This window comes from Sander lucioperca, chromosome 3 (assembly GCF_008315115.2).
Source record: "Sander lucioperca isolate FBNREF2018 chromosome 3, SLUC_FBN_1.2, whole genome shotgun sequence".
Lineage (NCBI taxonomy): Eukaryota > Metazoa > Chordata > Actinopteri > Perciformes > Percidae > Sander > Sander lucioperca.
Window position 1 is genome coordinate 34,799,011 of NC_050175.1, and position 22,135 is coordinate 34,821,145.

At 41.3% G+C, this 22,135-nt stretch overlaps 1 protein-coding gene across 2 annotated transcripts in view; it reads right to left on the reverse strand.

Annotated features, from left to right (window-relative positions):
* LOC116045199 (ADAMTS-like protein 3) overlaps window positions 1-22,135 on the reverse strand; it is a 297,438-nt gene that overhangs the window by 68,886 nt on the left and 206,417 nt on the right. For both annotated transcript variants that reach the window (XM_031292718.2, XM_031292719.1), the window contains exons 8-12: window positions 19,226-19,300; window positions 12,986-13,143; window positions 9,438-9,549; window positions 8,194-8,332; window positions 5,397-5,447 (exon numbers count right to left, since the gene is read on the reverse strand). In XM_031292718.2, the coding sequence (XP_031148578.1) occupies window positions 5,397-5,447; window positions 8,194-8,332; window positions 9,438-9,549; window positions 12,986-13,143; window positions 19,226-19,300 (535 nt within the window). The remainder of the gene's footprint in view (window positions 1-5,396; window positions 5,448-8,193; window positions 8,333-9,437; window positions 9,550-12,985; window positions 13,144-19,225; window positions 19,301-22,135) is intronic.

A 22,135-nucleotide genomic window follows, 5' to 3' on the forward strand; every position in this document is an offset into this window, starting at 1 on the left:
GATCTTTCTCCTGACATATCACAATGGAATGTGGTTATCAGCGCATTGTGATCAGACAGAATTGCTGGTTCTATTGCTATCGTGTGGAACATTGCCTTCAGCTCACTGGAGCACAAAATATAATCAATGCGGGAGTGGGTGAGGCGGCGTGTGGAAAAAAAGGTATAATCCTTGCTAGTAGGGTGGTGCGTCCTCCATATAGCTGTAAAATGGTGGGATTCCACAACTGCTCTAAACATGTCTGATATATGTTTTTTGGGTTTTGTGTGAGTGACCCCTGATCTATCCTGATTTAAATCTAGAACTGCATTCATGTCTCCCCCTATAATTAGTGAATATTCATTGAGAGAAAGCAATTCATTGGTTAGGTGCAGGAAAAAACTTTCATCATATGTAGACGGTGCATATACCGAAACAAAGGCTATTTTCCTACTCCTTATCGTGGTACATATATAAGATATCCTGCCTGATAGGTCTTTGCTACTTTTGTCTAAGGTGAGTGCGCATTTCCGCGACAACAACACAATGGAGCCCTTGGTTTTGGTGTCGCCACTAGATGAGGTAGCAACCTTTACGTATTTATTTTGTAGACGATTTAAATGTCTTTTACGTAAATGTGACTCTTGTATAATAATTCTTAAATAGTCCAGGAATTTAGCTCATTTGATCGGCCCGTTTAGCCCCCTGATGTTAACTGAAAGGATTGAAAGTTCAGCCATCTTCAAAATTTACATGCATACATGTCTTGAGTACCCTACCGGAATTCGCTGATAAATTTGTAGCAAAGGGTGAACTGTTAGCTCTGAGCAAAGTGTGGTAAAAACATAACAAATAAAATAAATCCCCTAACCCTCTGAGACCGCAGACCCCAATCCCTGTCTGTAAGATAAGTGGCCACATCAAACGCAGCTCACGCAAACTCCAGCCCACAATTACCCCTCCTCACAGGTACGTTGAGACAGGTCTAGTGAACTTCTTATGCTAAACATGAACGGTGTTACAAAAACCCTAGAACTAGGTCTCAACCAGCTATCAAATTCTGAAATAAGCTATGTGAAAAACACACCAACCTGGTTAACTGTTAACAAACATAGATTGTAAACTGGATGGTCAGCTTCCATCATGTTTTTTCAGTCTGGTTAAATGTTCCTGTAAAGCTTGGCTCCAAAACTTACATACAGTGTCCTCGAGACAAATTTAGCATGGTAGCCCAGACACCGCTAGTCCACAGCCACTGGGTCCGCCAGCCTCGGCCCTGCTGCCTCGGCCCTGCCGCCGGCTCCAGCACGAGACGCGAAGTCCCCCCGCCGTCTTCTGGCTCCTTTGTCGGCAACAGGCCCGGGGGCGGAGCGGCCCGTGTTGATGTCACGTCGTCCTCCACATCCATCTCCCGACAGAAAACGTTTGCATCTGTAGCTGCAGTGAAGGCAAACTCTCTCCCTCCGTGGGTCGCTCTCAGAGCAGGTCCGGAGTGCCCCTAGCATGTATCTTGTGTTGTGCTCCTTCAAGCTCCCGATGCCGCTGGGTCGTGAATGCGCCACAGTCAGGTTGCATCAGATCACACACCGTACTTCCCTTCGTCGTGAATGCCTCGTGTTGCAGTGAGGCATTCATTTCTGTTAGCGCTCCCTTTATTGCGTTGTAAACCACTGATTCAAGCACACTTTGTTGCTTTTCCAAGAGATGGGCGATCAAGTGCTCCATGTTCGGGAATGCGCTAGCATCAGACACTATGTTAGCCACCGCTCTGTTAGCTGCCGCCATGTTTGCAGATTTTTGTGCCTGAATATGTAGCTTAGACGACAACGGGACCTGTTTTCTCGCACTTGCAGGCAATTCACTGAGTCACTGTGATAGCAGATAAAACTATTTGGCGTCGAAGAAAAAGGAACAGATTTGGTTATTTATTGAAATGTGGAGGTGGGTACGAGAGCCCTAGTTTTCTGCGACCATTGCGGCTGCTGGTCAAGTGATCTCCCACCACCATCTTTTCCTAAACCCAACTGTCCCATTCTTGAGTCGCATGTCAGTCAGTACGTCCTGACCCAGAGTATCAAAAAGTGACGTCAAGATCCCCAACGTTAAACAAGACTTTTAGCGTGAATAACAAACGCCAAATTCACATGACCAATCGTCCATATTTTGCGCGATGGTAGAGTGAGAAGTGCTGCCACAGTGCTGTCAGTGTATTCATACTTTTTGTAATAATTTTGCCACACTCTCTATATACAGCAAATTTGACTGTTTAAGGCTTTATTTTAACACATCCAGATCTTAATGTTGGGAAAAAATATTTACAGACAATGTATCTCAACAGCCAACTGATTCATTAAAAGACTTTATTTTTGGTGTCAAACTGTTCTTGGAGGGGGATAGGCCTACTCAGAACACCATGGCTACAGCCTTGATCACATCATTTGATTAAAGTCCCCCTCTATATTTTTTTTTAGCTTATTGCTCTTTCACTTGGATGTTTGAACACCTTGCAGAATGACGCAGGTGTAGAGTTTGACACAAGACAAGTGTTTTCACATTCATCTGCTCTGTGCTTGCGTTAAATCTCACTTCAGGATCTGTGACATCCCATTTAAATTTGGAAGCTAGTTATGATCCAGTATGCAAATAACACAAGTGTGATGTGAATGTGTTTATACATTTTGAGGGACACAGAGGTGATGTGATTTTAAATTAGGTAGTTTCACTTTTTTTTTCATTTTTTCACCATTTCAGAAACGATTAATCAGAGCAGAGTATTTTTTTTAAATATAGTAATAAAGTCAGGATAAGATAAGGTTATGTAAAATAGAGGTTTTGAGCAAATGTGCTTCAAGTCAGCATTAACATTTTCATTCCCTAACCAAAGGGCTCTGAATTGCATAAACATATTTTTAAAACATGACTCATGCTTTAACTGCCAGGAATGGATATTCAAGAAAATCAAATGACAAACATGCATGTTGACAGTAAACAGTTTGCAGATACATTCCTGTAAGACCAAACATTCAAGACCAAAATGTCAAGTCCAGTTGCCTATGAGTATATCTACATGTGTGTCTGACTGAGAATCTTCATAGACATGGTTTTTAAGCCTTATTGTTTAATTAAGCTTGCCTTATAGTCCTTACACCATCTTTAGGAATAGTTAACAAGTAACAGTCTTTACTCTGGTTTGTTACCAGGTTATCAGTAGCCATGTTCATGTTGCACCTTTGTTTCATTTAATCTCAACATGAATGATACTGGCTCACAATACTTTCAGCGTGTATATAGCTAGCATATTTCCACATGTAAATGGGGGAATTAAGGGTTTATTTCAATCAAACCAGAGTGGTGATTTTTGGAACAGTTGAAAGATGAACCAAGGAAGCTTTTGGTATTTTTTGTTTTGTTTCTGTCGATACCCTTTAGGCTCCCAAAACACAAACCAAGGGCCAGGGACTTTTGGGTTTTTTACTGTGGACACAAATAATTATAGGTACAATACTGTACAATGTACAGTAATATTTAAAATTTTAAATATATCCAGTGCTGCAGTACATAGCAGCGATAACACAAAAATATACATGCACAGTAACATTGCAACAGTTGTTTGACTTCAGCGGAGATTCACGTCAAGACGGTCCTCTGGGGAAAAGCCTTGCACCCATACTACAGATATACACTACACACATCATTGAGTTCTCTCTCAGCACTCAATCCACACACATTCATACAGAACATATGCTGCTGTGCAGCAGTGTGGTCCAGCGCTACACAGCCAAGCATAATGCTAACGGAAATGATGGCTTATTATGGAGTGTGAGCCAGCAACCACCAATCACACACATCTGTTGAGCACACAGCCAACTGCTTTTGGGAGGAATTCAAAAATAAATAAATCAATATGCAAAACTGGAGCGCTCTCTCTCTCTCTCCCCAATGGATAGAAGAAGTCAGACTGAAGATTTAGTGACACCTACGGTGGTTGACGGGTAATGCTCAGAGGTGGAAAGTAACAAATTACAATTACTCACATTACTGTAATTGAGTAGTTTTTGTGTACTTTTTAAAAATCTGTACTTTAACTTTTACTTAAGGATGTTTAGTTTGAAGTGTTGTACTTTGTTACATTTGAAATCAGATCCGTTACAGAGTCCAAAAAATGTAATAAAAAAGCTCTCAAACGTTTGGCGCTGTTGCTTTTGCAAAGTATCTGTCAAAAAACTAAAATGGAAAGTGGCTTTGTGCTCTTATCAAATCACAAAAGACTTTGATTTGATTTAAAAAGTATAATAAGTATAAAAAAGATATCAAAGAAGTATAAATATAAAAAATATATATCTCCCCGCGATGTTAAAAAGTAACCTTTACTCTGAGTACATTCTAAATTAGCTACTTTTAACTTTCACTTGAGTAGATTTTTATACTGATAATTTTACTTGTACTTAAGTAAAAGTTCATCAAAGTAATAGTACTTTTACTTAAGTAAAATATTTTTGTACTCTTTCCACCTCTGGTAATGCTTTACTTGCGAGGACAGCTGCTGTGGAAGAGAACTAAGATTGCTTTCATGCTCGATGGTGTTTTAAGCCTCAAATGTCTCCTTCCAGGCGACCGTTGACTTCAAGGCACTAACCCTAACCATAACTATTGCCTAATCCTAGTGCCTTCCAGGCAGCGCTGCCTGGATGGAGACGTCGGGGGCTTAAAACAGATAAACTGCTTTCACATCCGCTTTGTTTGGTCCGTTTAAAACCAACCCTGGAGCGTTTTGGTCGGATAGTCCGGTTGGTTTGGGGCTGGTGTGAAAGCTCATCTGAACTCTGGCGCGGACCAAACAAACAAGCTCTGGTCCGCTTGAAAACGGTGGGTCTCGGCTCGCTTCCAAGTGAACTAGAGTTCAGTTCACTTCAGGTGAGAACACAATCCGACCCAAATACAGGAAGTGAACCACAAACAGAGCATTTACAGGCCTGCTGTTTCAACCTTACACACAATTTACCGACTTATATGAAATTTAAGGGATGATAACTTTCAGATCCATAAGCTGTTCTGAGCACACATCGCTGGTCGTCTGTGTGACATCATCATCTCTCTCTCCTTCACTTGCTGTCTGTCAGCTGCTCATTGTTCACCTTCTCCTAAAATATTAGAAACACTAAAGCAGAACCAGGAAACCTAAGACGTTATAAATGTGGTGTTGCTCCATTATTTCTGAGACCAGAAGTGTCAACAAGTTTCGGATATTCTGTCCAATAAACAAGCGACCATCTTGATTGTGTGGCGTGTGTTTACAGTGTTTGACAAAGTGCAGTTTTACATCTAAGCCAACACTCTGTCCACACTGGAAATATGTCAAATGATTAAAAAAAAGACAGCAGTAGCTTTGAAAATGAAGGACTGTCATGGTTACTCACCGAGGCAGAGGTTGGAAGTGGTCATATGGCATCACCTCTTTGAATCCGTCACTGGAGGAAACAAAAGATCAAACAACACAGTAAGTTTATGAGACTATAGTCTATATCCACGATGTTCCACTTCCGGGATTGCTCTTGTTCTGCTGGAAATTCCATCGGATTTCCCTCATTTCAGTCGGATGTCCGTCACCTTCCTCTTTCTTTGTGTTGGTGTTCTAAACTCCGGTGGATTCATGAGGACTATGGTTAACTGTTCCTCAGATCTCTGCAGGGTAAATCCAGACAGCTAGCTAGACTATCTGTCCAATCCGAGTTTTCTGTTGCACGACTAAAACTACTTTTGAACGTACACATGTTCCACCAAAACAAGTTCCTTTTCGAGGCTATTTTGCAGAGGCACCGTGGCTCCATCTGGCGCTTACGATTGTGATTGGTTTAAAAAAAATGCCAATAAACCAGAGCACGTTTTTTCTCCCATCCAGGAATGCTGTGTGATCTAACCAGACCTTCCTCCGCAGCGCTGTGGAGGAAGGTCTGGCAATGCCAGACTAATGAGACTATGATCTCCAGATAGCAGCCCTAGTCATGAGGTCAGAAGAATCATATATGATATATGAGCATGTATGATAAATGGAAGCCCACGAAGAGGGCTCATTAATAGCAGTTTGGCCCTCAAGGTTATAATAAAGTGGTAAACGAGTGTCAAGAGAAAAGGCTTTGTGCTGCTGATTTAGCATTCCTCCTCTTTAGCCTAGTGATTAAATCCTCCATCGATCCAGCCCTTCATAAAACAAGCATCGAGCTGAGCTAAGAAGATAATTCTTAGCTCAGAGCATTTCTGAGCTCTACCTGATCAGATCGATCAAACAAAGCCTGCTGGGTAACAGGCAGAGGGGTAAAGTAACTAATTACAATTACTCGGTACTGAGTAGTTTTTTTGTGTACTTTTACTTTTTAAAGTAGTTTTTAAAATCTGTAATTTTTACTTTTACTTTTTACTGAAGTATGTTTAGTTTGATGTACTGTACTTTGATACATTTTAAATCACATCTGTTACTGAGTAAAAAAAGGGCCAAAAACCTTTTTTTTTTAAAAGGTTTTTGGCCCTTTTTGAGTTTTTTTGGCTTTGTGCCCTTAACAAATCGCAAAAGACTGCAATTTAGTTAAATATGTGTAATAAGTATAAATAAGATATCAAGTATAAATAGAGCGATTTCCCCTCGCTGTTAAAAAGTAACTAAGTAACTTTTACTTCAATTTTAAATGAGCTACTTGTTACTTTTACTTGAGTAGATTTTTATACCGTTAATTTTACTTCATCTTAAGTTCCTCAAAGTAATTGTACTTTTACTTAAGTAGAATATTTTTGTCCTCTCTGTACTCTTTGAGCCTAATTCTATCTACAGGCTGCTACATATTGTTATGAAGAGCAGAAAGCTCTCACATTGAAGTCCTATCAATGAGTTCCTTCTGCCAAACACTAATTTAAAATGTATTTTGTCACCATTACAAGGCTTAGGTGAGAATAGTCTGGTGCAACGGAGGTACATCCCAGGATAAAGCCCCTCCCCTTCTGCTATCTACTACAAACTACAACAACCTCCGAGCTAGCAAGCTACACGCTGAAAATGGTGAGTTCTGACAAACATTTGGTTTGTGCAACAAGGCAGGCCTGCTTGGTTCTTTTCGGTGAATGAGTGTAAAGATTTACAAAGAATATGTTTACGGCGTTTAATGTTACTATCTAACAGGGACGTGCTAGAATGTGTGCATGCTAGCATTGCTAAAAAAAAGTATTATTTTCAAAGTATATCTTATGGTCTGCAGTAGGCTAGCGTTAAACATGTAGACATGGCGTGAAAATGGCTGAAAAATGGTTTTCAGTGAGCTACCCAGGCGCCCATGTATCCAGCTAATTTAAACAGCTCACGATACTTTATTGTATCAAGGATGAACAAATAACTTCATTTAATATTGTATGTGGCGTTTTCTTTTGCGGGGTGCAAATGTTCCACCAAAACAAGTTCCTTCCCAAAACTATTTAGCAGAGCCACCGTCGCGGCATCCGGAGCTTAGCGCCGCCCAAGACAATTATGAATGCAAACAACTCAGAACGTTTTTTTTCTCCTATCCTGGAATGTATGTGTGGTGTAGCCAGACCTTACTCCAGCAATGACACAGTGCTGCGGAGATGGCTCTGGCAATGGTAGACTAAGGTTAACATAACACAATCTTATCTTATCTTACTTACAGCTAATCTGACACATAGCTTTGATCTTCATTATGCCTGTGCATTTTGCTCTTAGTATTTGCTGTCCATGTGATGGACCAATTATAACATTCAGCCAGGAACCACAGATGAAAAGTAGACTTATTCGCCAACTCTGACACAATTCTTGTAATGTTAATGTATGAGCATTGTCCCTGTCAAGTAACCAGAATGAAAGAAAGCGTTTAGTGGCATGCAGCACTTCACCAAAGCCTGACAATATCCAAACTTACTTTCACAATCAACATTGTACAGCGTGGTTGACATGGAAGCTTGGCCTGATGGTAACACAAGGGGGTCTATAGGTTTCTTACATCATTTGTGTTTAAATGGGTCAGGATTTGTGTTCATGCTTTTTAAATCAATCAGGCTAACTTATGTTTTTCCTAAAAACATGACTCCAGCCCCATGACATCCTAACTTAGAGAAAGGATGGATGGGTTAAGGGGTAATGGTATCAAAATGTTCCTAAAAAGTTGTTTTTTTGTGACATCGCCGATGTAAAACTCAACTTGTAATGATCCCTACCTCTCTGGGCAAGGGTCCATGTTGCACTCCTTGAGTTTTGGTGTGGGTTTGGTGTTTTCAGGATAGCTGTTGCAATGGTGCTCAGGCAGGGTCTGGTTGGATCGGATGTCTGTGCACTCTGCAGAGTTCAGCTGGTAGCCTGGGGGAGGAACGTGTTTAGGTTGCTGTAAAACATTGCAGATATGAACAGTTTAATGGTCTAATCATTTCAGCTGGACTTTAGGCCGTTATATTGTTGGCTAGTTTAATTTATAATAAAACATCATATTTTATAAACTACATGTGTATTGTGTGCAAAAATCTTAATTTTTAAAGTAACTAAAGCTGTCAGATGAATGTAGTGGAATAAAAAGTACAATATTTCTCTCTGAAATATCGCGCAGTAGAAGTAGAAAGTGGCATGAAAAGAAAAGACTTGAGTAAAGTACAAGTACCTCAACATTTGTACATAAGTACAGTACATGAGTAAATGTACTTTGTTACATTTCACCACTGGTTAAATCATCATTCAAACACTAAGACAGCTGTTAAGCGCATTTCAGACTAAAGATCTGTGATGATCTGAAACCGTTTTAGAACGTCGCAGGGAAAAGTTTCAGCGGTCTGAACCGGCCCGTCTCAGCTCGACTCAAACCAGCTGATGGTTTCGATGCGACTCAGCTGGTCGAGTCTCCAGAGGCTGGTTTTAGAACGTTTCAACAGCCAATAGAGAAATCAGCTGGTAAAGTCAGCTATAAACTTTAGAAATTAAATGATCCATAATCCATTTTATTTGTATGTTACAAACAGCTGGTAAAAATGGCAGAGTTTTAGATGGAGCCTCAACGACCGCCCGAAAGCACGGTAACCTTATATGGTCGCACGAGCTAGAGAGTGAAGAGAGAGAGAGCCAAGCGGCGTTAGAAGCAGTGAATCAGAGACATAAAACATGTTTTCGCCGATTCATCACTACATACAGCTGTAGCAAGCATCTCACTATCACTAAAGTTATCCACATTCATATTTAGACGCAACAAATGATATAACCAGCTACAAAAAAGCCAAAAGTCAGAAGTTAGAACGGAAGTACAAGGAGTCGTTGCTATAGAGATGATACACCGTCTCGTCTCGTCTCATTGGTGTGAACTGGCAGGTTTTAGAACGCTGCAGACCGGCTTGTTGCAAGAAGTTGCAAGTTTCAACTCGTCTGGTTGTAAATCTTTGGTCTGAACTGGGTTTTAGTGTGGAATGACTGATGATCTCACCTCCTCCACAGCTGACCGAGCAGGGGAAAAAGTCTGTCTCTCTCCACTGGTACCTGATTGGCTGGTAGAAGAGAAACTGGACAACTGTGTCCTTGGAGCCTCCATACTTCATCTGCACAGCATATAGGGTAAATAAAGAACATCAATATGTTGAAGTAGTGAAATGTAGGGGAGATGATGGAACAGTAGGGGAGGAAAGTAGAGCAAAGCTGAGCCTAGTAAAGTAGAGGATCCCACTAATGAGAATCAAGGGGAAGAGTTAATGCTAAGGAACGCCCTGAAAGCCTTTTCGCGCACTGTGTTACTTTGCCGATCGAGTGGGTACGATCCCCGGGAGAAGTGCTAACACTTTATGCCACTTAGTCACTGATTTTGGTGAAACTGGATCATATTTTATGGAGAAAAAGGTTTTCTGGTTTTCCCTCTGATGTCCTCCGGCTGCTCTGCCTTGACTCTCTGGGATTTATGGAGTTTCCTGATGGACAGAAAGACGGTGAGCTGATTGGTTGCTGTTCAACGGGTAAGTTATTTTAGCTGGCTTGCTACACTCCAAGAAACTTTACAAAGTTTTTAAAAGGAAATACACATACTATGAGAATTCACTCACTACAATACATACATTATTAAACATTAAAAGCAGCTCTAAAAAGGTTTTGACATGTGATTTGAACATGGACAGATTGGTCGCGGATGTGTTTGGGGAGAAAGTTCCGGGGGAGGGGGGGTGGTGGTGGGGGCAGGGGCAGCTATAAAGAACGCTCTGTTGCCCTGGTCCGGTGCTTGGTCATGATTGGTGGTGACTGTAGGTTGGCATCAGAGGAGGCTGCGGGAAGGAGTGTGGTGGTGAAGCAGGTCAAACCAAGGGACTACGGGCAGAAAATAGCACTTGTGCTACAACCTGGTACAATGCATCTCTCCTTGTTATCATACATGGTTAATGTTAACTTGTGCATTGTCCCTGTTTAAATAAAATAAATTATAAAAAAGGTCGGTGAGATAGGAGGGGGCCTGGTTGTGGAGGGCTTTGCGAGTGAGTAGAAGGACTTTGAATTATATTCATTGTGGGACAGGGAGCCAGTGGAGATTCTGGAGGACCAGAGTGATGTGGTCACGGGAGCGTGAATGGGTGTTAGACTTGATGTCTGGATGTTAGAAAAGTGTTGGACTTTCTAGTTTTTGATCATAAGTAAGGTAATCATAACAAATGCAGATGTACATACTACCGTTTCCCCCAGTGTATTGCATGCCTGGTGGCCCACTGGGCCTAAGTTGCCCCCCACCAGGCCTAAGCCACTGCATGTATTTTAAAGACATTTTTTAACCACAGTTACAGTGGGGCAGCTGAGTTGGATGTAGTCATATTAGTTAGCTTTTAGCACTGACTTAATGGAGTGGTTATGGTGCAGTGGATATGACACATACCTTTGGTGTGGGAGACCTGGGTTCAATTCCCACTGTGCGTGCGACCTCTGACATATATAGCATTTGTTAAGTTGCTTTGGATAAAAGCGTCAGCTAAATGACATGTAATGTAAGGCCCTATGGAATCTTTCTTATAGCTCTTTTAAATTCTCAATTTTGCGGTTCCGTCCATGATTCATGCATGCAACCCTGTGGCCCCCTTCTAGTTCATTCTGCAGTGGTACGGTGCGACACACTGCCGTGAGGTTTACAGATGAGGTTTACAGACGGGCTCGATAGTGAACGACACGCTAACATGCTTACAGGTTTAGTGCTTTATATGTTTTTTTTAGCAGAGCTGGACCAGAGAACTGGTTAAAATAGATCGGTGATGCTGTTCTGCCCCTCATTGTTCTCTTAATGTAGCGCTTTATGTGGAGTGAGTACTGCGTTTGTTTAAAAAATAGCCTTTAGACGCAGGGTTGATAAGTATATATATATATTATTTTATTTAACATATCTTTATTGAATTTTCGAGGGGCACATACAATATAAAGTAACAGCAATGGAGCCCTCTTTTCAACCCACCCACAACCCCTCAGATCACTATTTCTAATACATACTTTTTTAGATATTGTTTGAAATGGTCTTTTACATCCTGACAGCAATAAATAACTTATGGGCTCTGTAAAAGGAGCAAAAAAGATCTGTCATCTGCAGCTGCTGTAATCCTGTATAAACGCCAACCAATCACTGCCTCGCAGGCTTTTAACCAATGAAATGCCTCCTTGCCCCGCTGAGCGTATTCTACCCCTCCCATGTGAGAGCCTGAGCTCAATGCGCGTCGTCGCCGCATTGCTAACAGTAGTCATGTTTGTTTTAACCATTCGGTATGATAATATTAGGTGTTTGCTTACCGGTGAATGAGACAGGAAGTTAAACTGCGGTGCTTTCTCCGCTCTGAAGCAGCGAGGCAGCGGTGCTCGTGCATGTCTGTGTGTGGGCGGAGCCCCGAGGCCAGGGGGAGGGGTTAGATGGAGCCCTGACCAGATGCTACTTTCAAATCTTGCTAGCTCTTCAACATTACCAACCCTGTCTTTAAATGCTACATTGCTGGTATGACAATAATGGGAGTCAGAGGCGAACCAGCTTTAAAAAGTGCAGATGTGGATTTTGAAAAGTAACTTTAAAGTGTTAAATTGAGAATGAAATTTGGTGTGGTTGGTAGAAAGCTATAAGCATATTTCCCCAAATATTGACCTATTTCTTTATAAAAGACTGTATCCAACAAATCTAAATCTGAAACCCCAAGAATATAAATGTATTAATTCTGCTATACTGCAGGCAAAAAGGACTATAGCTTTCATCTGGAAGAAAATGGAGGCACCTACAGTTGGTGCTTGGATCAGATATATGGCAGCTTATTTAACAAAAGTTGTAATGTACTACCTGTGAGTGTCAATAAAAATAAATACATTGTGAAAAGAAAAAAAATATGAGTAATGTAGTTTGTAGCAAACATTATTCAAACAGGAGTAAATTGTGCACACGCGCACACACACACACACACACACACACACACACACACACACACACACACACACACACACACACACACACACACACACACACACACACACACACACACACACACACACACACAATACAATATTTGTTAGCAGGAATCATTCATTGTTGGTTTGGGCCTTTTCATGGGATTTGCTGATATGAAGAAAATATCACCACATCCTTAGAAGTGTGTGTTAGAATGGGGTCACAGTGGTGAAGTCATTGCAAAATGCCTTTATCTTCGCAAGACATCTGACTGTGTGGAGGCCCTGTTAAGCTCAAGTGCTTGTCTTCATTAAAACTACAACATAAAAGGGCTTGTGAAACAATACAGTCATTAGAAATAGGAAGATTCACTTCTATTTAAATTCGGCAGGCCTCTCCAGCAGTGACACTAGCAGTGCTGCTGGCAACAGCCTCACAATCTAATTAAAATCATATCCCTGCATTGCTAAATATTAAGCAACAGACTTATTTATGTATGTTGTATATCTCTAATAAAATATGTACATCAGAAGCTAAAAGTCCTCCGGCTGTTTTGCTATAAACCTAGGCCTGCCCTCTTTTCCTTGTTTCACCTTGATAATGTAATCAGCGTTGAGTGGGCCATGTGTTCTGAGTGTCTGCCGGTCCGTCCCTCTTTGGAAGTCCAGGGAGGTGTTTCCTATCACATAGGAGCCGCTAGACACCAGAGTGGTCTCCTCCTTCCTCCCCTGAAGAGAGACGGCTTCGATAACTGAGGGACAAGGAGCAAGATGGACATTTATTACTGTACAGTAACTTTCAATATTAACTTCATTTTTGAAAGAATCCCTATTATACTCCTTTTTCCGAGTCTTTTTGAGTTTGTACTCTTGGGGTAGAATAGGTTTACATGCTTTGATGTTCAAAAAACACATTATGTTTCTCATACTGGCCATTGCTGCAGCTCCTCTGTCTGAAAGACTCTGGCTGTGTCTCAAACCTCCTGCTTGCACACTTCAAACACTTAGTTTTAAGTATATAGTGTAGCTAACGGAAAAAGTCAGTCTACTGAAAGTACCCGGATGACCCCCTAAAAACGGTCAAAAAGTTCAGTGTGGAACGATGGACACTACGTGCACTAAAAGGGTGCCATCTTGACTACAAAGTGGAAAGGGGAGGGACCAGGGACGTTGTCTGGCGGCTGATTGGACAAACGCGTCACGTGGGTCTGGCTTCTCCCGTATTTCACAACCGAGCATAATGGCGACTCGTTCAGAATACATTCTCTTATTTTACGAAAATAGTTCACCGAAACGTGTTTCTGAAAACATTTTAAGCGAGAAATAGGCCATACAGTTGCTGAATCTGTCTGTTTTTTTGATCGACAAAGGTCAGTTTAATAGATTTTCGGCAGATTTTGAGAGGCCGACCGCTCGTCATTTCCAGTGTTGTAACATAAGTGTTCCTTTTGGGACAATACTAACCATCGAAAGTGGGCACTACAGCAGTAAATGGTCAGTGCACATTAGCAGTGTACTGACGGAAGTATGCACAGCCTCTGTCTGAGTTTTTGGCCCCGCCTTCCTGAAAGGCCAAGTCTGCTCTGATTGGTCAGCTGGCCCACTCTGTTGTGATTGGTCAACCAAATTCAAACTAGCCACTGCTCAGGCAGCACCAATGGGAGGCACATGGAATGTGGGCGAGGTGTTTCAGGCAGTTGAGTAAAACTGCTGTTTGTGGGAGTGTAATGTTTTATTTGTACTTTATACATCTATTACATACACAAGAAACTATATAACACACTCAAAGATGGGAAAAATCCAAAAAAGCATAATAGTGGCTCTCAAACTTCATATTTGAATATTCCTTTTAACATGATGCAAATAAATGCATAAAACATAATGAGTAGACCTGAGGAGGCTGGGTGTGAAATATGTTGCAGGCTATGCACCAAAAAAAGAAAAGAATCTGTTATCTAATAAAGAAATAAATATTAACTTCTAACCTTAGGAGTGCTGTGCAGTGGGATTTAAACAGTACATGGAGAAAACACTGTTCTGCAAGAGCACAACTGAAGTCAAAAATCAACACATCAAGACACGGATGTAGACAGGGGAAAATAAGCAAAGAGTAGGATGAAAAAAGTTATACACAATACAGAAAAAAAGTGGGTACAGGCCACATCTTTTGCTTGCTCTTCACAATATTATCGTTATTAGAGTAAAGCATTGGTAGCTGCTAATGTCACATAACTATAAAGTCAGGTGTTCATAAGTGCCCACATGTCAGACGGCAGCTGGATTCTCGTGATATTACGAAATCACTTGAGAATCACGGGTTAACAAATCACACGAAAAACCATCTTGTCAGGCTTTAAGTAAAGCGTTTATGTCTGAACTACCAGCGGACCGAAACCAATCAGCATCCTTTGAGGAGCTACTGGCAGCTACAGGCGTGGTTTAGGTGTGTGTAGGCCAACACTGTCAGTTCTACACAAAAATGGCGGACTTGATAGAGAGATGGTTCAGCCAATCACCTGCCAGGTATTTTTTTGAAAGTGCCTGCCCTTTCCAAACAGTTTCTGACAGCAAATGGTAGCCCGGTAGCAAGGTACTGTACTCTGTAATCCATGATGACAATGAGACCACAATACAGTAGCTGTGTTGGTAAACCGTTCGCTATCATGGAAATTGTTGGCGATATAGTGTGTTTGCCATTTTGTAGTGATATTTGAATTCTCTGCAGTTAATGTCATTCACTATATAGTCCACTATAAAATACCCACAATGCACAGCTAATTTTAGCGTACATATGATGTACCCTACATTTTACTGCAGTATACGACAACGCAGCGCGGTAGTGTTTTCCCGGAGGAGGAGAAGAAGAAGCAGAAGGACCCATGAAAACTGAAAAGGAAAAATGGAGCAGGCTTTGGTTTCTAAACAGTGGACATGTTACATGCAACATATATAATGTACAACCTTTTACTATTCTCCTGAGTGCTTGGTTTGTTTAAGGGACGAATTAAAAGTATTTTCTTTTTTTAAGATACATTTTTTATTGTTTTTTATCATTAGACATACAGAACAGAGAAACACAAATTGAACAAGAACAAAAACCCTCTCCCACCCTCTGCGGTCTCGAGGAAAACAGAACAAATAAACAAACAGAAATCACACCTTGCCTAGTCACTCTCCTCTATTTCTTGTGGCGCTGAGGTCATTAGGTCTGATATTTGTGCTGCTGTGCTTTTCCATAGGTTGATAGTCGATGATTTGGCTTTGTTAATCCTTGCTGTAGAGAGCTCAAGCATAACTATGTCTAGAAAATATGCCAACCACTGTTTTATACAAAGCGAGTGAGGGGGGAGCCCGCGTTGAACTATCATTTTCTTGGTTGCAGTTGAGCCGGCTAGCCAAATTTTCCTCTGTCTCCCAAGCAGGTGAAATTAAGAGTCGTCATTAAGTAACAAAACAATTGGGTCAGCAGGAATACGACATCCTATCACATCAAATAGTATTGATGTTGTTTTATGCCAGAACTCGTGCACCTGTTCACATTCCCAGACCATATGCAGGACAGTTCAGGTTCAAAGTTTGTTCAGGTTGACAGAACGTGCAATAGGGAGTGGGAATGACTTTAGAGACGTATCTCTTCTGGGGAGTCCAATATGTCCTATGACATATGTTGAAGTGGATATACCGGTGATTTGGGTTCTTGGAACGGTGGAAAATGTCCCAAACTGTCTCCCAATGAATTGCGTTCCCCTCAGGGCTCAGCTCTCGTTCCCATTTCTTCACTATTGGGAGTTCTCCTATGGATACTTGCATCAGTTTAGCATAAATAATCTTGGACACTAATCCTCTCACAGGAAAATCAACAAACCATTTAATGACTGGGTGCGCCTCAAGACTCTTTCCCCATGGCACTCCATAACATTTTATGGATGATCTTAAGCGAAGATAAAAGAAGAAGGATGTCTGGGGGCCTCAACACTAGCTCTCAGGTCTTCAAAACTAAACATACCTTTCTCATTGAATAGCTTGTCTAAAGTATAAACACCTCTGTCACTCCACTGGTTACAAGCAAAGGGTTTGTTACCAGACATTAAGTGTGCATTGTGCCATATTGGGGTATTCAAATGCCACTTATTGGTGTAGCGTAGTTGCTCCTCCACCTGTTTAAAGTTGGTCAGTGTGTTGGTGGTAATAGGGCCATAGGCTAGCATACACTTTTTTGGACACACATGCAAAGGCAAGGTCTTGCAGTCTTAGACTTCCAGTGAGGTTTTGCTCTATTTCTCTCCATGGAACTGTAGATGAGGGGTCCATCCACACTCTGAGGACCCGTAGCTGAAAGGCTCTGTGATACACTTTAAGGTTGGGAGGGCCAAGCCTCCCGTGTTTGTGGTAGGTTGCAGGGTAGAGTATTTTAGCCTAGGTTGTTTATTATTCCAAATATACTGCCCATTTAAAGTATCAATTTTCTTCCAGAAATGTATTTGTGGGGGGTAAGGGGATCATTGTACTTAAGAAATTCACACGAGGAACTATGTTCATTTTAACAACAGCAATCCTGGACCGTAGCGATGCCAGCAGTGCAGACCAATTGGCCAGATCCCTTTGAACACTACTTAATATAGTTTCATAGTTGTCCTGGACAACTCACTGTAGCGATGCGTGTATGGTGATGCCCAAAAATTTAATTTTGCTTTGGATTGGTATTGTAACATTAATGGCTAATGTCACATGCCTGTCGTTCAATAAAAGAAGGTTAGATTTATTCCAGTTAATTTTATAGCCGGAAATTGAGCCAAATTAATTTAAGATCTTAGAATTTTTGGAATAGAGTCCTCAATATCAGAGATGTACAACAAAATATCATCTGCAAATAACGATATTGAGCTGCTATTGGATTTAATCTGGACATTACAGATTTTATTTTGCCTTATGGCTTGGGCCAACGGTTCAAGAGAGATTGCAAACAGCATGGGGGTAAGCGGACATCCCTGTCGCGAGCCCCGCTCGATGGGAAATGGCTGAGAATGCAAGCCATTGGTTGAGATTATGGCCGTGGGATTCACATATAAAGTACGCACCATGTCAATGAATTTGGCCCCCAAGCCAAGCCTCTCTATTACTTGCCACAAGTAGTTCCACTCTAGGCAAATTAAAAGTATTTTTGTTTCAGTTTGTTTACATGATGCTGGGCGCGCCCGCCTCCGTCACATAAATAACCGGCGCATCTACTGACGGAACAATGTTTTCAGTGAGTGTCCGAAAAATCGTTTGGTCGTTCCCTATATAGTTCACTATTTAATAAACACTATAAAGGGAATAGTGAGTGAGTGAATGAGGGAACATCAGATGATGTCTTTAAACATATGTGACAAGATATCCAGGCTTCCTACCAAAGACAATAATTTTTAGGTTTGGTGCAAGACAAAGCATCAAACATTGCTCATGTTGCATTTTTACTTATTAACCTAATGGTACTATTCTCTATAAAGACTTTTATTACTTTATAATTAGAACTCTTCCATTTATTTGCCAAAGCGTTTATTTTCCATAAAAACAACAAAGTAACAGCATTTCAACAAATCCACTTATTTTTGACATTCATTATAACCTTTTTCCCCATTGCTTTTCACAACTTTTTAATTAACAATACTTCAGCCGTGCCATGTAATGAAAAGAAATAATTCAAAATCAAAACAGTCAGTGTTTAAAGAGGGCCCTGTGTTGCGGTGAAAAGATGATTAGGAGAGAAGCTGAAGACAGAGAGCGACCACAGTAAAAGAGAGCAAATCAAACACACATTTACAGCTCGGCTAACCTAGCTCCAAAGTTCATGAATATTCCCCATCGGCAACACTGATCTCCTGGTAGTTGAAGAATGATCTGCTATAGTAATTCTTAGGTCACTCCTTGATTCCGAAACATCTGACAAAGAACACATCCAGTAAATCCTCCATCTCTTTGGGGCATTGCGCTGTTGGAACTTGAGTATATTAGCAGGGTTAGGCTTGTGGACATGTGCTGGGTTTATCTCTGTATATTGCTCTTGCACTCCTTTTAACTGCCAGTAAATAAGCCATGAAAAGCTAAAATGACACAAATGTGCTCTAAAAGATGGAAATCACAGGGTTCAGGGTATTTAGGACGTTTTTTTTTTTAAAATATATTTCATATCGACAATATGGAAGGTTTTATGGAAAAGTCCTGTTCTCTTCCTTGTTCCATATTCCAATCCAGGTTTTAAAGGAATATTATAAACTAATAACCATAGAAATACAATGGATAGAAAGGTCTGTTTGCGTGGTCATTCGATAAGTACACAACATAATGGCAATTGTTGTTAGTTGTCATGGTGTAAACACACGTTAATGGGGCCGTAAACTATGTTACAACTTGCTAGGGGCTTAATACATCCATGGCTGGGAGGACAGTGGCCCGGCCATGGATGTTTTATGGGCCAGACACAGCTTAAGGGAGACGTAGACGACGGAGAGACAGTTATCTCCGCGGCTTGCCGGAAGTTTATACGTTAACATGGCAATGGTGCACATAAAAATAGCTGCCGCTCTGACCATTCTACTACGTTGAATGGAAATGGCCTTTCTATCCATTTTATGGTAATTACCATTCCGCAAGACACTAAGGTAAAGTTCACAGCTGTAGTTTGTATCGTTTGGTACGGAACAAAAAAGTTGCCATCTAGTTCTGGTTCCTTTCATATTCACACTGACTTATTCACACTGACTTATGACAAATAAGGCAATAACACTTTCCGTAAACATATCCATATCTTTTGAAATTCATACTCAGAGTATGGACTGAACTGTTGTCACTCACCTATAATATCAGGTCCTTTGGCATTGAGTCTGAGAAAGCGGCTTCCTATCGGCATGTCCAGCACTGTCTTGATAGCTGCAGGCAGACACAAGGTTGGAAAGGTTTCATTTCAACATACAGTACAATACAAAAAATATAGAGACAGAGGGCAAATTAAAGGAAAAATCTGCACAACTGGCTGGAGAATCAAACACCTTTAGCATGGGAGATTTTGGAGGATGTTAGACAGCATTCTCCACCTACTCCAAAACTCAAAAATAGTGAATTTTTGGAATTTGGGAAGACTGGGGTCCCATCCCTCCAGTTAAGTTGACTTAACTAATTGATCATTAAAACTGTTATAAAATTGCCTTGGTGAGCTTATATTGAGTTGTGACTTCATGTTGGCTGAGACTACTTTCACACAGTCACAGTTTGAGGAATAGCAGGTTTGGACCAAAAATGCAGACTAGTAAGACGAGGAGTCAAAACATTAAAGATAACAGTATGAGTTTTTTCAGCATGAGTGTGTTTATGTGTGCTCTGCATCCGTATTTGTGAGGAACATATGTTCTATCTGCTGTCCACCCTTTGCACAAAGAGGGAAACTGCCAATTTTAGACACTAAATTCTTGTAGTCTACAAGAACATGTTTCACAAGATATATATATTATACAAGACATTTAATGACTGTAGTAGGAACTGGGGAAAGTAGTTTGCTAATTTGACTAATCATATAGCTGAAAAAGAGAAACCAAAGCAAACTTCCTTTGGGTGTGTGGGGTTTGACTGTAGTGGGAGTTTACCTCGCTGAGTCTCTGATAGCGATATTTCACCATTCCCTCTAAGGACTGCATACATCTGGAAATGTTAGAACTATTAAAAGCACTACCAGACTAATTCTAACAATTTAATGCTGTGAGAATTATCACCCAACTCTCTCCTGGGCTTTTAAGTGTTTAGCTCATTGTCTGGGTTTTTCTGGCTTTCGACTCTGCTCTCATCAACCTCATTCCAGCAGCAGGCAGCTGTTTTCAGTGAATCAGCTCTGATAAACCCACTGTACATGACATGCCCAGCATCCAACAACTATTGTCGCTAGGTGCTGTACCTCCTCCCTGTAGGCCGACTCATCATTGTTGTTGATGAGGCCAACCACAAGTGTGTTGTCTGCAAATGTGATAATGGTATTGGAACTATGTACAGGTGTGCTGTCAAAGGTGAAGAGGGTGTAGAGGAGAGGACTCAGCACACAGCCCTGTGGGATGCCGGTGTTCAGGGTGAGGGTTGAAGAGGTTGTATTTGTCTAACCTTAAGGCCCTGACACACCAAGCAAACGGCCAAGAACTAGTGGCGACGAAAGCAGACAGTGGCATCGCCTCACGATGCCTTTGTCTTGGCCAAAAATTTGAACACACTACAAAGACTACAGTCGATGGCAAAGTACCACGTACATTCTGCGCCTGCGTGAGAAGACTTAACTCTCCATACCAGCAGATGGCGGTAATCAAATTGTCATTCAAAAAGGGCAACCAGACACAAATGTTGCAATGATACCCACAACTAAACAGCGTTTGCTCGAATCAGCAGTGGCAGAACTGAACGGTGCCTACAGTCCCTCTGCTTCACACCCGTCTGGAAAACAACAGACACCGGGAACCAATTTATGGGAGCAATGAAATAACCAATCAGAAGCAGCCATGAAAATCACGAGACAATCACTGCATGACATCCCTGTTTTAAACCTGTCTCTCTCTGCTGCTCAGTTGTCATTTCAGGATAAGAGCACAACCCTCCTCCTCCCCTTGCTCCTCCGGTCTTCATCACACATGGCTCCTGGGTCCTCATCCGGCAGGCCACTACCGACAGCTCTTCAGTTTTGGTTTCCAGGCTCTTCGCGCCACCATCAGTGTCTAGACTCCATCGGGGGATTATCTTTCGGCTTTCTACCCCCTAAAAAAATTTATATTTTTTAAATAACGATGGAGTCTAATCTCCAAAGACTGTACATTTCAAATCATGCATATGTACAATAAATCTTTGCATATCTGCAACGAAGTCTCTCCTGATTGAAATATTGTATGTGGCATTTTCTCTTACGGGGTGCTAATGTTTTACAAAAACAGAGGCTATTTTGCAGAGCCACCGTCACTACTTCCGGAGCTTAGTGCCGCCCAAGACGATGGTGATTGGTTTAAAGAAATGCAAACAACCTAGAGCGTTTTTTCTCTTATCCTGGTATGTATCTGTGGAGTAGCCAGACCTCACTCCACAGCGCTGTGGAGATTGGTCTGGCAGACTATTGATTGCCAATATTGCTCATGCCTTGCTCTTCAGCCTCTGAAACTTGCTACCTGAACCCTGCAACCTGTACCCGCCTGCCCGCCCTTCTGCCAGACCCACATACTGATGATTCTCTGCATAACCCCTTTGGATAACTTTGCCTGGTCCGACTGGTCCTGGTTTACACCCTGTCTTGTGATTTAGACGTTTGGTTACATTTAGGAGAAGGCTACAGTGTACTCTCAGGTGCTTTTACACCAACTACGTGCTTAGGCTCCATAGCTTTGCTGTAATCCCTTGACGCACAACCATAAATCATGCTTTAGGTTTAAGCTAAATGGGCTGCCTTCACTTTAATTGGAACAAATTTTGTGTGTGTGAGTGCTTATTTGTTAAAGCTTAAAAAAGTCTATGCAGCTTGTTATGCTACTTTAAAGTGGAAATCCAAATCAATAACTGCAGCTTTCATAATAAGTATAAGTTTCCAGTTGCTATCACATGTATTTAGTCCTTCAACTGCATGAGAGAGAAAGCACAGCTCACGTTTAATTTGAATTGAAGTCCCTTTATTAAAGAAAAACCTCCTTCACTGTACAACTAGCCAGGCCCGGATCTAGGCAAAGGCATTCTAGGCATGTGCCCAGGGCC